Source organism: Rhinopithecus bieti, unplaced genomic scaffold, assembly GCF_001698545.2.
Source record: "Rhinopithecus bieti isolate Rb0 unplaced genomic scaffold, ASM169854v2 scaffold_10347, whole genome shotgun sequence".
NCBI lineage: Eukaryota > Metazoa > Chordata > Mammalia > Primates > Cercopithecidae > Rhinopithecus > Rhinopithecus bieti.
Window position 1 is genome coordinate 4,266,452 of NW_016806836.1, and position 15,320 is coordinate 4,281,771.

A 15,320-nucleotide genomic window follows, 5' to 3' on the forward strand; every position below is an offset into this window, starting at 1 on the left:
CCACCGAGTCTTGGTGTGAGCTATAGGAGACAAAGTAATGCAGTCTCCATCCTCACCGTGGGGCACAGGTCATCCACCAATGCTGACAGCCCTGCGGGTGGGTGGGTGACCAAGGCCTGTAGGAGCGGCCAGTGACAGAACCTGGGGAAGAAGTTGGGGAGGGGACGGGCTTCAGGCTGACAAATCACAAAAGCTCAGGGCATGAGTTAGGTGTGGTTCATCCATGGAACCTGCAGGAGCATGTGGGCCCAACCACATGGACTGTGTGGTACAGGGTGGGAAGCGCAGAGCCCCCACCCCTCCTCGGCTCTAGATCAAGAACTGAGACACTGCCAGGATCAGGCATGGCATCCCTGCGTGTGGATGGATGGGAGTAGAGGGACCGTAGGTGGGAGCTCAACAGGGAGAAAGGGGTGTGTCTGAGACCAGACACATCTGAACTCTGGCACCCTAATTAACTCAGTCCCCATCCCTCTAGAGTAGGCCACATCTCTTGCCCCAGGTGAGGACCTGCCCCAAGTCCGCTCAACCTCTGCCCGCAGGGATGGCCATGTGCCTGTCCCATAAGCCCACTGCTGAAAACATCACTTCCTCATTTAGACGTTCTCAGACTTGGCATCTTCCCCTCTTCAAACCCCAGTGACTCTTCCCAACCACCTGCCAAGCACTGTCCTCTGTAGCCACAACGCTAGGGATTTAGGGCCACAAGGGGGCTCCGGCCCATCCTGGTCTCCTGCTCAGCCTTAGAGGGTTCTGCCCAGCTGCCTTCATCCCTCCTCCTTGCTTACCAGTCTGACCTGCGACCCAGGCTCAGCTTGAAGCAGGGGCTTGTTAGTGGGCAGGTGAGCTACCCAAGGCAAGGGCCAGGCAAGACCCTACTGCACCAACCCATCATCCTCCTCTGCCCCCAGTCTCTGTCCACCCTTACCCCACCCCATGGCTAATAGTACTCAGAGCTTTGCAGAGATGCCCACTGGGTACAGAGATGAGAGAAACCGCTCCCAGCTCACTGGGCCCCTCTATGGAAACAGGGTCAAGGGCCCAGGCCTGGGCTGTGCAGATAAGGCTGGCCTCTGAGAATGAGCATTCAGGTCCCTATATCCCAGAAGAGGCCCATGGGCCACCAGGGAACCATGAGCAGGGCCCAGTAGAGAGGCAGAGTCCAGACCAGCACAAAGAGAAAGGCAATTTTATTCTTCCAAAAAAATGCACCAGAAGAGGGTGAGCACAGGAGCACCCTTGGCCACATCCTCCATCCTAAGCAGGGTCTGAGATGAGGCCAGGCCTGACCTGGGCTTCAGAGAAGCTGACTGGGCTCCCTGTGGCCTTGGGGAGGGAACCAGGCAGACCTGGGAGTGGGACTTTGTTGTTAGCACCAGGAGCCGCCCGCAGCTGGGCTCGGCGACAGGGCAGCGCATGGCCCTGTTGCCTCCACCTGAGAGTCTGGGGAGGGGCTGGTGGCAGAAGGCTCCCTGCAGGAGGTCACCTGAATGACTCTCAGATTCACAGACCCCCTCCGCCCTCCTCAACCCCTGTAAACATGAGAATGGGCTCGTGACACCCCTAGCACCTCAGGACAAGATGAGGGTCCGAGATGTGTGACTGGGCTTCAGGCGGCCCAGGAGCTGCCGGGCTTTCTCCTGCATGAAGAGCTGGTCCCTGGTCCCCCCGCAGGCCACCGTCTTCCAGGCACTGGACATCTGGGAGAAGGCGAGAGGGTTACCATCCAGGCAGGGACTATGTGTTCCTAACAGACCCTTGTGATCCTGGTCAGACAGGTGGAGTTATGAGCCTCCCTCCCCTAGAAGTCAGAGCTTTCTTATTCTCTCTCCACATTCCCTGTGACCCTGGACAAGTCACTTCCTGGCTGTAGGCTTCCTCAACTGTAAGCAGGAAGCTGGACAAGGAGACATGGCCATGCACTGGCCCCCCTGCCCCACTGCCGTGCAGCACCAGCCTCTCAAGGAGAAGCCACAGCCAGAAGGCGGGTGAGAAGGAGCAGTGAGATGGGTCAGCAGCCTGAGGCCAGCCCCTGCCTGAGGACAGACATGTACTAAGCAAACCAAATGCAGAATAATGATTTAGTTACAAGTAAAACCCAGGTCACAAAAGAGAGAATGGCAGAATGGGGGTGTCTCTACAGTATGTGGGGTCAGGGAAGGCTTCCCCCTGAGAAAGCAGCATTGAGACTGAGATCAGAAGAGTAAGTTAAGCAAACGTAGCCACGGGAAGTAGCAGGAAGAGCACCCAGGCAGAGGAACAGCCTATGCATAGGCCCTGAGCTAAGAAGGCGGGCACTGCAGGACCCCCAGGGATGGCCAGCACTCACAGGGGCAGGTGTCGGGAAGTGGCTTCGGGGCTTCTGGGCCACTGCTGCCTTCTCTGGCTTGGCCTGCAAGAAGCCCTGGTTGAGCAGGCTGTTGTCTTCTTTGATACCTGACAGGGTAAGGCTGGAGGAGTTTGAAGGGGCAGTTGTCGGCTGAAATCAAAACCAAGGAGTCAACATTTTGCCAGAAGGTGTGAGAGGCAAGAAAAAACCCCACAATCCCACCCCAGCACCACCACCTGGGTGCTGAGACCTGAAAGAGGATGCACGCTTTTCCAAGCCTCAGTTTCTACTTTCAGATGGGGAGTTTGCATGAGCTTAATCTTACTTTATACTTAGAAGATTAAGCAAGGAGCCAGGCGTGATGGCTCACGCCTGTAATCCCAGCACTTTGGGAGGCTGAGGCGGGCGGATCACGAGGTCAAGAATTGAGACCATCCTGGCCAACATGGTGAAACCTCATCTCTACTAAAAATACAAAAATTAGCTGGGTGTGGTGGCGTGCCCCTGTAGTCCCAGCTACTTGGGAGGCTGAGGCAGGAGAAAGGCGTGAACCTGGGACGAGACAGAGCTTGCAGTGAGCTGAGATTGCACCACTGCACTCCAGCCTGGGCGACAGAGCCAGACTGTCTCCCCAAAAAACAAACAAACAAACAAACAAACAAACAAAAAAAGAATATGCAAAGAACTTAATCTTGTTCTAAAGAACTTTCTTACTTAAAAAAAAAAAATCAAGTAATCAAGTAAAGAAACATTTGTGTGCGTTTCAGAGCCTGATTCAGTGATGAGTCTTGAGGCACAGTCAGGCGCTTCGGGGCGCACCAGCCCTGGGATGGGTGCCGTGCAGCCCCCAGGCCATAATAACATAATCGATAAATGTGGAGTATTACTGAGCATTGTCGAGTAATAACATACTCAAAAATGTTGCCTCCGTCACATCAAGCCTCAGGAACCAAAGCTGTTCCTAGTTTTCCTGGGACCAGAAACATCCACAAGCATCATAAGGATGCAGCTTCAACCCCAAGCACAGCAGAGCTGCACGAAGTCCCTCCCATGCCTTTCCAGCCTCTTTGCTCTGCTTGGCACTGTAGCCTCCTGACTTAGGCTTGGCACCCCTTTTTAGGCTTTTAACTGGGGCTCAGGGAACCTTAAAGATCCCAGAGAGCAGCGATGGTGCCAGGACTCCAACCCAGGCCCGCCTGACTCAATCTGTGCTGTTCACTCCCTGCAGTGATGCTTTTTTCTTTGCAGTAATCTGACTGCAGGTCTCCTGTCAAGGACCTCTAGCCAGGACAAGGTTTCTCTGCAAGGATGGTGAGGGCAGCAGTCTACTTGGAAGATCGGGCAACCCTTAACCTTTGTTCATGATGCCGCTGTGCCTCTCACTGCCTCCCCACTCTGAGCTAGGGCAAACCAACTCACCCCATCGTGAGCAGAGGGATCAGCCACACACCATGGCTTCTGGGGACCCAGGCTCTGCACAGGCAACAACCCCCTTTCTGAGGTCGACCTGACTGTAGCACCGGGCACAGCAAGTGCACTGGCCTGGGGGCCATATAGCACCCATCCCAGGGCTGCTGTACCCAAGTGCCTGGCTGTACCTTAAGACACACTAGGCCAGGCACGGTGACTCACGCCTGTAATCCCAGCAGTTTGGGAGGCCAAGGCAGGCCGGTCACCTGAGGTCGGGAGTTTGAGACCAGCCTGATCAACGTGGAGAAACCCCGTCTTTACTAAAAATACAAAATTAGCCAGGTGTGGTGGTGCATGGCCGTAATCCCAGCTACTTGGGAGACTGAGGCAGGAGAACCACTTGAACTCGGGAGGCGGAGGTTGCGGTAAGCTGAGATGGCACCATTGCACTCCAGCCTGGGCAAGAAGAGCGAAACTCTCTAACTCAAAAAAAAAAAAAAAAGACACATCACTGACCCTTTCTGGGAAGGTGCTGGAGACTGAGATGCATGGTTTTAAAACACGTCCTAGGCCGGGCGCGGTGGCTCAAGCCTGTAATCCCAGCACTTTGGGAGGCCGAGACGGGCGGATCACGAGGTCAGGAGATCGAGACCATCCTGGCTAATGCGGTGAAACCCCGTCTCTACTAAAAAATACAAAAAACTAGCCGGGCGACGAGGCGGGCGCCTGTAGTCCCAGCTACTTGGGAGACTGAGGCAGGAGAACCACTTGAACTCGGGAGGCGGAGGTTGCGGTAAGCTGAGATGGCACCATTGCACTCCAGCCTGGGCAAGAAGAGCGAAACTCTCTAACTCAAAAAAAAAAAAAAAAAACCATGTCCTAGCCACGCAACTCTGCCAAACAAAACCTTCTGTGAGAGACAAGCAGAGCTGCTGAATGAAGCCAGCAGTGGGTGCCCAGACCCACCCTCCCTAATAGCCCCTCCCCGCAGAACCCAGCGTTCCAGAAGCCCAGTTGGAGAACCACTAGACTAACTCCACCTTGAGGGTCCTCTCCAAAACTCAATAGTTCCAAGGGGCAGAAGCCTTCCAAGGAGACCTCATTCTCCTGGGGGCAGATCTGGAGTGGGGTAGGGGTGGGGGAACCCTTACCAAGGAGAGAGACTTAGGCAGTGTGGACATCATCAGCTTCACATCCTCATCCACAATGTCAAGAGCCAGAGACTTCCGGACTTTCTTGATGGGGCTTCGCCGCAGCTGGGGGTTGGCAGATAGAAGGGGGTTAGGGTGGGTGTCAGGATTCCCCATGGTCAGCGACTGGATAGTCATGGCCATGGATGGTCACAAAACCAGGCCCTGCTGCAGTGCAGACCTGGAGCAAGGCCCAGCTAGCAGGAATCTGCTGTTAGAAGAATGGGGGGCGGGGGGGGCGGTGTGCTGGGAAACTTAGGCCCCATGGCCCCATTACAGACTCTGTACCCAAGGTAGACCTGTCCTGCCAGGTGCTGCTACAGTGAGCAGGCACACAGCATGAACCTCCACCACAAAGTGACCTGCTCTCACCCCGAATGGACCAGACACAGCCCCTCAAACAGGCCCCGCAGAGAATCATCCCAGTAACACCTAAAATACCACCCACAGGCCAGTAATATGGGAACACAAATCCCTCGAGACAAGCCCCTCTTCAAATGCCTACTACAAGCAAGGAATGTCCCATCCCTAACCGTGCACCTCACAGAAGCAGGTCCAGGGTCTGCTCCGATACCAGGGAGCAGCTCTGAGAGTCACACCCCACCCTCCACCCAACAGTGCACCCAGCAGGGGCTGCCACGTCTCACAACCACCATCCCCACCAAGGAGAGGCCAGGAAGGGCCCTGGAGTCAAGGGTCCAAGTTCTCTCCACCTGCACATGGGGTGCCAGCTCAGGCAAGTCCCGCCCAGGCTGACCGCCCACCTCCCCTCCTTACCTAACACCCTGTGTATCCCACTGTTCCCAGCTCTCCCTTGAGGAGAGCAGTCTGGGAAAAAAGAGGAGCACAAGGAGACTCAAAGGGATCACGCACTGTCACGAAAGCTAACAACACAGTGGCAGGAAGGCTGGCATAGAATGGAGGCTTGGGACAGTCCCTTCCGTGCCCCCCTGCCCAGGAGTCACTGCAGACTCCACCTCACCTGAACCCATTCCCCGCACCCCCAGCTCATGCAGCCTGACACTCAGCCCAGCGCTGCCTGGTCTGGCTGGCTCGTCCCGACCGCCCTGCCTCCATTCGAAGGATTCCCTTGGAACCTCCCTTTCTGCGGCCCTTGGTACCCTGTGAATTTAGTCATGGCGTGTCTGTCTAGCATCTGTCTCTGCCCCCTGAACACTAAGGGGAGATCTAGTATGGGTCTTAATCGCTGCTCCATCCACCACATCCAGCCCAGCCCCACTTGAGCAGGGTCCGAACACAGTGTTGGATAAGTGAATCCTTCAAAGGGGAGCAGGGGAGGGTCCCAGAGACACTGTACTTATCTTGTCAGTTTCCTTGACAACCACCGTGAGAAAGGGGGCAAAGGGGACATGCTGCACCCCCATTCTCCCCAGCGCCTCACTTTCTACAATCTGTCCCCGGATGCCTTCCCCATGCTATGGCTCCAACTCCCCCTGCCCAGGCTCTCCCACCCCCACCCCACTCACCCCGGGCTTCCTCTTCTGCTTCTCAGGCCTGACGTCATCCTCGATGATGAGTTCGATGCCAGCCTCAGAGCGCAGCACCTCCTTCAAGTCCTCCTCCAAGTGCGGGGTCTGCGGCTGTGGGTAGGTGCAGGGCAGCCCATGTGAGGTAACACACTTGGGCTGTCTGTGTGTGGGACAGTGGGGCCAACCCAGCTGCAACTGGGCTGTCCTGGGTAAGGCAGGAAGAAGGCCTGACGCCAGGATGCAGATCTCACACGCACCATTCACAACCACTAACTGCTGCCTTGGACAAGCAGCTGATGACCTTGATTCCCGGGGGCCTGCCACGGCTGGGAGCAGCCCAGAGACACAGTAATCCTCACACAGCCCTGTGCAATAACTGTCATCTTACGCAGGTAGAAACAGAGGCTCAGAGATCAAGAGCCTGGCACATAGTCACACAGCTGCTGAATTAGGACCCGGACAGCTCAAAGCCCAGGCTCACTCAACCCTTTGTTCCACACTAATGGGGGCTCTCAAATCCATTTCCTTCTCTCAGGCTTGGGGGTTCCAAGGACCTCTCCAGCTTCAGGCAACAGAGAACAGGGGAGGGAGAGTGCTACTAAGAGTGAAAGGTGTGAAGCACAGCAACTCCTCAGAAGTCACCCGAAAAGCCCCTGCAAACTTTAACTGCAGCTGCCAAGGTCATGAGATTTGCCCTCACACCTGTTTGGAGAGCACGCAGATACTTTAGTAGAGGAGCTGAATCTCCACTGCAACAGGAAAGGAGCACTAACTGTGCCTCACCTCGGCCCATGCAGCATGGTCAGTGGAAAGTCTGCTTGACTCAGAATCAGTTCCATGGCAGGCTCAGGGGAGCCTCAGCCCCCAGCCACCCTTGGGCTTCATAGGAGGCTCCACGCAGTGGAGAGAGAGGGCAGGGGGACCAACTGCAGACCTTGTTCACAGTCCATTGCCTCCACAACCCTCCACCGATTTCTAAAACACCTGTGTGTTTCAGAAAGCCCAAGGTGCCAACTCCTGTTTTCACAGAGAAAACACAACCATCCCATCAAGTGGGAAGAGTAGGGAAGAAGTGCAGCCTGCATACTGTGGGAAAGACGTCCCTGGGGCTTTCCAGTGCTCTGTAGAGAACTGGGAGTTGGTCAGAAGACAGGCCAGAGCAGCAATTTGCCACTTCTCTGAACGAGGCACAGTGCTTATCTTTGCCTGAAAGTGTTTATTTGTATTTCACATCAGTCTCCCCCATCCTGAGGCTGAGTGTCACAGGATACCACCATGTCTCCAGCACCAGCCAGAGCCTGCTTGCACACTCAGGTGCTCAGGAGCAGTCGGAGGAAGTGACAAGGAGCAGCCTCAGCTTCCCCACTTATACTATCAGGATCTCTGCATCTTCTCAGGAGGAAGAATCAAGGGAGACCTCAGAGGGAAGGGTCCTGTGGACTGAACATGGTTGGATGAACCCAAGGGATCCCACTGTGCAGAGATCCACGGCAGTGACCACACCACGTACCAGGGGCTTCAGGGGTCCGTACTTCTCCAGGGCATTCTTGAACGGGGTTGGTGTGTGGGGAGTGTTGTCCATGGAGTACTTCTGATCTGGGGTTACAAACCTGCCAGGGGCCAGAGCAGGGGAATCAATGACAGGACAGGGGCCGACGCCAGGCACTCTGCTGCCCTGGCTCCACCTCCCCCCAGTGTGACCTTTGGCCCAGCAAAGGTTCTCTTCCCATCCCTCTCCCCACCCTGCAGGTCAAAGTCAGGGGCTCAGGGGAAACACAAGGAAGAAGGGAGTCTAAGAGGGGCCAGGAGCTCCAGACGGGTGGCAGATAGCTGAGAATACTGCTCAGTCACGGTCCAGACTTGGGACTTTCCAGAAAACAAGGCAGCCCATGGCCACACTTCAGGAACAGTGAGAGGGGCACGGACCAAGGTGGGAACCCAGGAAGATCCCATCCTGCCCAGCTCTCCCTGGAGAGGCTGTGTGAGAAGGATGGCAGCAGCACACTAGGGAAAGGAGGGGCGAGAGGTGAGGCCAGCATCTTCCCAGGTCTCCCGAGAGTTCACCAAGGTGATGGACATGCGGAGGAAACCCTTCAGCAGAGCACAGGAAAAACCCAGGATGGTCTGGTCCAGAAGCAGAACTGTAAGATTCTTCTATCAGATGTGGACCCACCATGGGTGATTTCCGCCTGCCCCTAGAGCAGGGGGACAGAAGAGGCACCTCACGCCCCAGAGCACCAGAGCTGGCGATATGCGGCAGGGCCAGGCTGGGTGTGGGCAAATGTCAGCTCTGAAGGAAGCTACCAGGTTCCACAAACATGAGCCCTTGTGCTAGTATGTGACCTTAGTCACCTGGAGATGCCACCATGGCTAACTCTCATGGCATAACCAAGGCACTTAGAGGATGAGAGAAAAGCCCAGGTAGCCAGGGACTCAGGTAATGAGGCCAACTCCTAGAGACAGCAGCCTGGGGTCTGGACACCTCCGCTTCCCGCAACTGGCCAGCCACTCCATGGGGGGATAAAAAAACTAGTACAAGTGCAGACCATTCTTTTCTTCCTTCCTCAGGACCTAGAGATCAGGCAGGGATCCAGTCTCTTCCCAAACCCTTGTTATCCCCCATCTGGGACACACAGAGATCCCCCTCTGTAAGGAAGAGCGAAGACAGGTAAGCACAGGTCAAATGTACACATCTTACAGTTCAAACCACAGCTCACAGGGGTGAATCTGAGCCACTCAAGCATCTCCATGGGACAACGGAGTTTCTGAGGAACATGAGAAAGTTCCAGAACCCCTCTAATTCGTGGCATCAACAAGGACTAAGAGCCTACACATGGCCAAAAGCGGTGGTTCACACCTGTAATCCTAACACTCTGGGATTAGTGTTAGGCTAACAGGAGAGGACCACTTGAGGCCAGGAGTTCAAGAACAGCCTGGGTAACACAGAGAGACTCCATCTCTACTAAAAATAAAAAAATCAGCCAGTCACGGTGGTGCTTGTAGTCCCAACTACTCCAGAGACTATGGGAGGAGGGCCACTCAAGCCCAGAATTTGAGGCTACAGTGAGCCATGATTACACCACTGCACTCCAGCCTGGGTGACTAAGAGAGACCTTCTCTCGGAAAAATGAAAAAAAAAAAAAAAAAAAAGTATATATACACACATTAGAAAACTCAGGGAGACGCCAGGCCTGGTGACTCACCCCTATAATGCCAGCATTTTAGGAGGCTGAGGCGGAAGGATTGCTTGAGTCCCAGAGTTCAAGACTAGCCTGGGCAACACAGTGAGACCCTGTCTCTCCAAAAAACAAGAAAATTAGCCAGGCATGGTGGTGCATACCTGTGGTCTCCGCTAGTCAGGAGGCTGAGGTGGGAGGATCGCTTGAGCCTGGAAGGTAGAAGCTACAGTGGGCCATGATCAGACCACTGCATTCAACCTTGGGGACAGAGCAAGACTATCTCAAAAAGAAACCTCAGGGAGGCTGACTTGAAAAGGGAATTCAAAAGATTGCTTGGAGATAAAAAATGCAGCTCTGTACGTCAGAGAACTCAGCAAGTTGGAAACCACAGACAACCAAACTGGTGAATCAGAAAACAATCCAATCATGTTCTCGGCAGATTAAGGATATGGCTCAAGATGACGAAGAGGAGTATGAAGATGAAAAAGACAGATCAATCCAGCCTATATAGGAAGGAATTCGTAAGGTAGGAGAAGGGGCAGACAGGAAAAGAAAAACTAAAGAAATAAACACTTCCTCAGCTCAAGGTTTGAATCTTTAGTCTGATATGAAAGCCAGGGAGGAAAAAAATAGAGAAATAACCACACCACCATACAGCCTGGCAAATCTGAGGGATAACTAAAGAGACTCTCTACAAAGGAATAACAGCTGGATTACAGCTCACTCCTATAATACCAGCACTTTGGGAGGCCAAGGCAGGCCATTTGAGTCAGGAGTTAGAGAACAGCCTGGCCAACATGGTGAAACCCCATCTCTACAAAAAAATAGAAAAATTAGCAAAAACTATAAAAATTAGAATTCATCACCAGCAGGCCCACACTACATGGTTAAAGGATGGCCTTCAGAAGAAACAAGATGGACATACGGATCTAAAGAGGAATGAACACTGGAGATGCTTCTTCCTATAGAAAAAAGGAGTTGGAGGGAGGCAGCAAATGAGGCCACATGGGTAAGAAAGGAAGGGAGAGAGAGAAGTATCAATGCCTTTTGTAGTGACAGCATCTCTGTTTAAGGGCTTAGATCCAAAGTCCAGGATTCTGGTTTGAATGGACAATCATTTATCACGAAACCTATCTAAGTTACACTTCAGATCAACTCTTTAGAGACGGATTTCTTTTTTTTCTTTAAAAAAAAAACTAGAAAGAGGGTCACGCTCTGTCATCTAGGCTGGAGTGCAGTAGTCAACCATAGCTCACTGCAGCTTCAAACTCCTGGGCTCAAGCAATCCTCCCACTACAGCCTCCTGAGTAGCTGGGACTACAGGCACATGCCACCATGTCCAGCTAAACAAAAAAAATTTTTTGGTTGGGAGCGGTGGCTCACACATGTAATCCCAGCACTTTGGGAAGCCGAGGTGGGTGGATCACAAAGTCAGGAGTTTGAGACCAGCCTGACCAACATGGTGAAACCCCGTTTCTACTAAAAATACAAAAATTAGCTAGGTGTGGTGGCTCACGCCTGTAATCCCAGCTACTCAGGAGGCTGAGGCAGGAGAACCACTTGAACCTGGGAGGCGGAGGTTGCAGTGAGCTGAGATTGCGCCACTGCCCTCCAGCCTGGGTGACAAAGCAAGACTCCATCTCAAAAATAAATAAATAAAAATTTTCTTTTTCTTTTTTTTGGATAGACAGTGTCTCCCTATATTGCCCAGACTGGTCTTAAACCCCTAGTCTCAAGTGATCCTCCCACCTCGGCCTCCCAAGTGCTGGGATTACAAGTGTGAGCCACTGAGCCGGACTTTGGAGAATGATTTCTGACTAAGGGAGTCACAAATCTTTTCCTGAAATTATATCATTATCAGGGCTAAAATTCCTGAGCTGACTTCTGAATCACAAAATAATGATTTCCTCCTCCAGCTAATGTATCAAGCAGAGGAATAGTTAAGCAACTCTCTCTACCTGGAATTTAGAATCATGATGACTCCAGGAAGTAAACTTACTGTAAAAGCACTTCCTTTTATAAAAGCAGGCTGGCGAGCAACCTGCACAGGCTTCCAGACAGAAAACGCTGTGCTCCGTAAGCTCAGAGGACAGGAATGCAGCCTCCAGTCCTGATGGAGGGACTAGGGCACTTCTGCCTTGCACATAAGGCTGCTCAAACACAGAGAATTTGCACTTGAAACCTTAGGAAGGGGAAGAGATTATGTTTTTCAGGCTAATATGGACTCTGTCCGTTCCTGAGACAGAAAATTATCAAATGAGGGACAGGTGCAGTAGCTCACGCCTATAATCCCAGAGTTTCAGGAGGCTGTGGCAGTATCACTTTAAGGCCAGTTCAAGACCAGCCCAGATAAAGTAGCAAGACCTCACCTCTTAAAAAATTTTATTAGATGAGCATGGTGGCATGCACCTAGAGTCCCAGCTACTCAGGAGGCTGAGGCAGGAGGATCACAAAAAAGGAAACTATCAAATTAAAAAATAACAAATGAGGAAAAGCACAGGTGGAGCCCCAGACTATACTGACAAAAATGATAAATCGTGGTGGCCAGAAAGGAGAGGGCTTTCTTCAAACAGTCTCCGGTGTTATTCCAAGGGTGTCCCCTCCCACTGTTCCACCAGCTTGAGTGGTCCTCAAGCCCATGGTCTCGCGTTGCTGAGGGAGAGGACGGTGAAGGTGGGGGGCATTACAGCACTCACGCAGCATGTTTCTGGTGCAGGGGTGTCTTGTCCCGGTGCAGTGGTGTGGTGACCACCACCTTCTGGCTACACACTGGGGTGGATGTCAGCGAGGGGCTCTCCAGCTCCAATGCGTCCTGTTTGTTCCAGAAGTTCAGAAACTGCCGAAGAAGAGAGAGGGAATAAGACAAAATGACCACCTGCATGTGAATTCCTAAGACCTCAGGGGGTCATGGGTAGAGATCCTTGAGCTCCTCCCCCAAAACGTCTGCTCTCTGATACTGAGGTCCCCTCCTGACCATCAGACACCAGAGAACAAGGACTGGGACAGATCGATACCAGGAGCCCACCAAGCAGGTTCACACAGGCCTCTGGGGTTCTGTTACCCTAATCCTAGCTTTTGCCATCTCTACTCGAGTGCCACGACGCAGTTAAGGCACAGGAAGCCAACTGCGGGAGAGCGGCTCCCTCTCAGAAGAAATAAAACTAGCTCTGAACTGACCTGTGAAGGCACAAGGCACGTGACAGTTGTAGTGATCCTGGTGGTGGGGGGTTATCATTTAGAAGGCACCTTCTCTTGCCAGTGCTAAGCACTTCACACAAATAATTTAGTTCCCACAAATCCTGAGACATAGGCACTATTACTATCTCCCTTTTACAGGTAAGAGAACCAAAGCTTAGAGAAGTTTTGAGTCTTGCACTGAATGCTAGAGGTGAGACTCAAATCTAGACCTAAGTCAGCATCCATTCTTTGAAGCACCACCCTCTCTTCCCTCCCTGCCCTGAAGATGCTGTAATAGAGAGCTATCTGCAACCCTCAGGGTCACCACTCTAAATGGGGTCTCTGGCGTAGGGCGTCCACCATGCCCCATCATCCTGAGCTGCCCACATAGTAGCTCAGGGACCCGCTGCCTTCCTTCTCCAGCCAGCAGCCCTCACTTGCAGCATGTTACAGGCTGACCTGTGTCTCCCTCAAATTTACATGCTCAAGTCCCAACTCTCAGCACCTCAGAATGGGACTGTATTAATACTTGGAGATAAGGCCTTTAAAGTGGTTAGTTAGGCCAGGCGCGGTGGCTCACGCCTGTAATCCCAGCACTGTGGGAGGCAGAGGCGGGTGGATCACCTGAGGTCAGGCATTCGAGACCAGCCTGGCCAACATGGTGAAACTCCGACTCTACTAAAAATACAAAAATTAGCCAGGCATGGTGGTGGGCCCCTGTAATCCCAGCTACTCGAGAGGCTGAAGCAGGAGAATTGCTTGAACCCAAGAGGCAAAGGTTGCAGTGAGCTGAGACTGCACTACTGCACCCTGGACAACAGAGCAAGACTCCATCTCAAATAAATAAATAAATAAATAAATAAATAAATAAATAAAGTGGTAAGTTATAGTCTGGTCAACACGGTGAAACTCCATGGTGGCGGGCACCTGTAATCCCAGCTACTCGGGAGGCTGAGGTGGGAGAACTGTTTGAACCTGGGAGGTGCAGGCTGCAATGAGCTGAGATCATGCCACTGCACTCCAGCCTGAGCAACAGAGCAAGACTACATCTCAAAAAATAAAAATAAAAAACAAAGTGGTAAGTTAAAATAAAATCATTAGAGGCTGGGCACAGTGGCTCAGGCCTGTAATCCCAGCACTTTGGGAGGCCAAGGTGGGTGGATCACTTGAAGTCAGGAGTTCAAGACCAGTCTGGCCAACATGGTCAAACCCCACTTCTACTAAAACAACAACAACAAAAAATAGCTGGGCATGGTGGCTCACGCCTGTAATCCCAGCTACTCAGGAGCCTGAGGCAGGAAAATTGCTTGAACCTGGGAGGTGGAGGTTGCAGTGAGCTGTGATCACGCCACTGCACTCCAGCCTCTGGCCTGGACAACAGAACAAGACTCCATCTCAAAAACTAAAAATAAAGAAATAAAGTCATTAGAGTGGGCCTTAATCCAATAACTGGTATCCTTATAAGATTATAAAATAAGAGGTTTTAAAAGAAAAAATAATAGATTAGGACACAGGCGACCACATGAAGACACAGGAGGAGCCAGCATCTACAAGCCAAGGAGAGAGGCCTCAGAAGAAACCAATGATGCTCAATTTCTGTTGTCGAATCCACCGAATCTGTGGTACTCTGTTAAGCAGCTGGAGCAAACCAACATGGGGTCTCTCTCAAAATGCCACTAGCCATCCTGACCCATGATGACACGGTCGCCTCACCGGGCCACCTCAGGCCCTCGCTCTCACCCACAGCCTCACGGGAAGAACAGACCTAATGACAGCCAAAGCCCGAGGTTATACCTAGGCCCATCAAGGCCCTGCGCCACCCCCCACCACTCCACACATCCTCTCTGCCCTTCCTTTTCTGTACCTTTGGTCAAGGTGCTCAAGGAGAACCAGCCCAGATACCTCTCTGCAGAAGGCCAGGTGCCCCCCATGACCTCTGTCTCGGAGAGACCCTGGCATCCATCCCGGCTCCCGAAGCTCTGTGTGTTACTAAAAGGGCACCCAGGGGCAACACCCAGGACAGTGAGTTCTCAGTGACTTCACAATTGCTATCACATGGCACTTCCCACACTCTATTCTGGTTCATTACAAGCTCATCCCCAGCAATGGCTATCCCAGCTCTTCCCAGCACGGGGCAGGGCCAGTCAGTGCTGGGGACAACCCATCATCTTCATCTTTGCTCCCCAGTGCTGGCAAGTCTGCTACGAAATAGCACAAATGGAATGAACAAACACGACAGTTCTCTTCCTCTCCTTCATTACCCAGCTACCAGCATCCTCCTTCTCCTCCTGGCAGTCTTTCTGGACTTGCCCAGACTAGATACACATATGCAGCACCATAAGCCTTCTCCTTCATCCTGATTATCACATTTTCTGGGTCTTTTTCAGTTAACTGGTCTTCCTACCAGAGCGTAAGCTGCATGAGGACAGAGCCAGGTCTGGTTTTGCTCACCTTTGCCCCAGCACTGAACACTAGGTGTCTATACCAACCCAGTAAGCTGCCACAGTGGGGTCCACGCACCTGGGAGGGTGAGAAGGGCAGTCTT

The 15,320-nt window shown here is 52.6% G+C and overlaps 1 protein-coding gene across 1 annotated transcript in view; it reads right to left on the reverse strand.

Annotated features, from left to right (window-relative positions):
- Window positions 1-1,173: 1,173 nt before the first annotated feature.
- MYBL2 (MYB proto-oncogene like 2) overlaps window positions 1,174-15,320 on the reverse strand; it is a 62,933-nt gene continuing 48,786 nt past the window's right edge. Inside the window, exons 11-17 of the mRNA XM_017878057.1 lie at window positions 15,296-15,317; window positions 12,295-12,434; window positions 7,930-8,029; window positions 6,417-6,530; window positions 4,891-4,995; window positions 2,330-2,479; window positions 1,174-1,700 (exon numbers count right to left, since the gene is read on the reverse strand). Coding sequence (XP_017733546.1) covers window positions 1,572-1,700; window positions 2,330-2,479; window positions 4,891-4,995; window positions 6,417-6,530; window positions 7,930-8,029; window positions 12,295-12,434; window positions 15,296-15,317 — 760 coding nt within the window. The 3' untranslated portion in view covers window positions 1,174-1,571. The remainder of the gene's footprint in view (window positions 1,701-2,329; window positions 2,480-4,890; window positions 4,996-6,416; window positions 6,531-7,929; window positions 8,030-12,294; window positions 12,435-15,295; window positions 15,318-15,320) is intronic.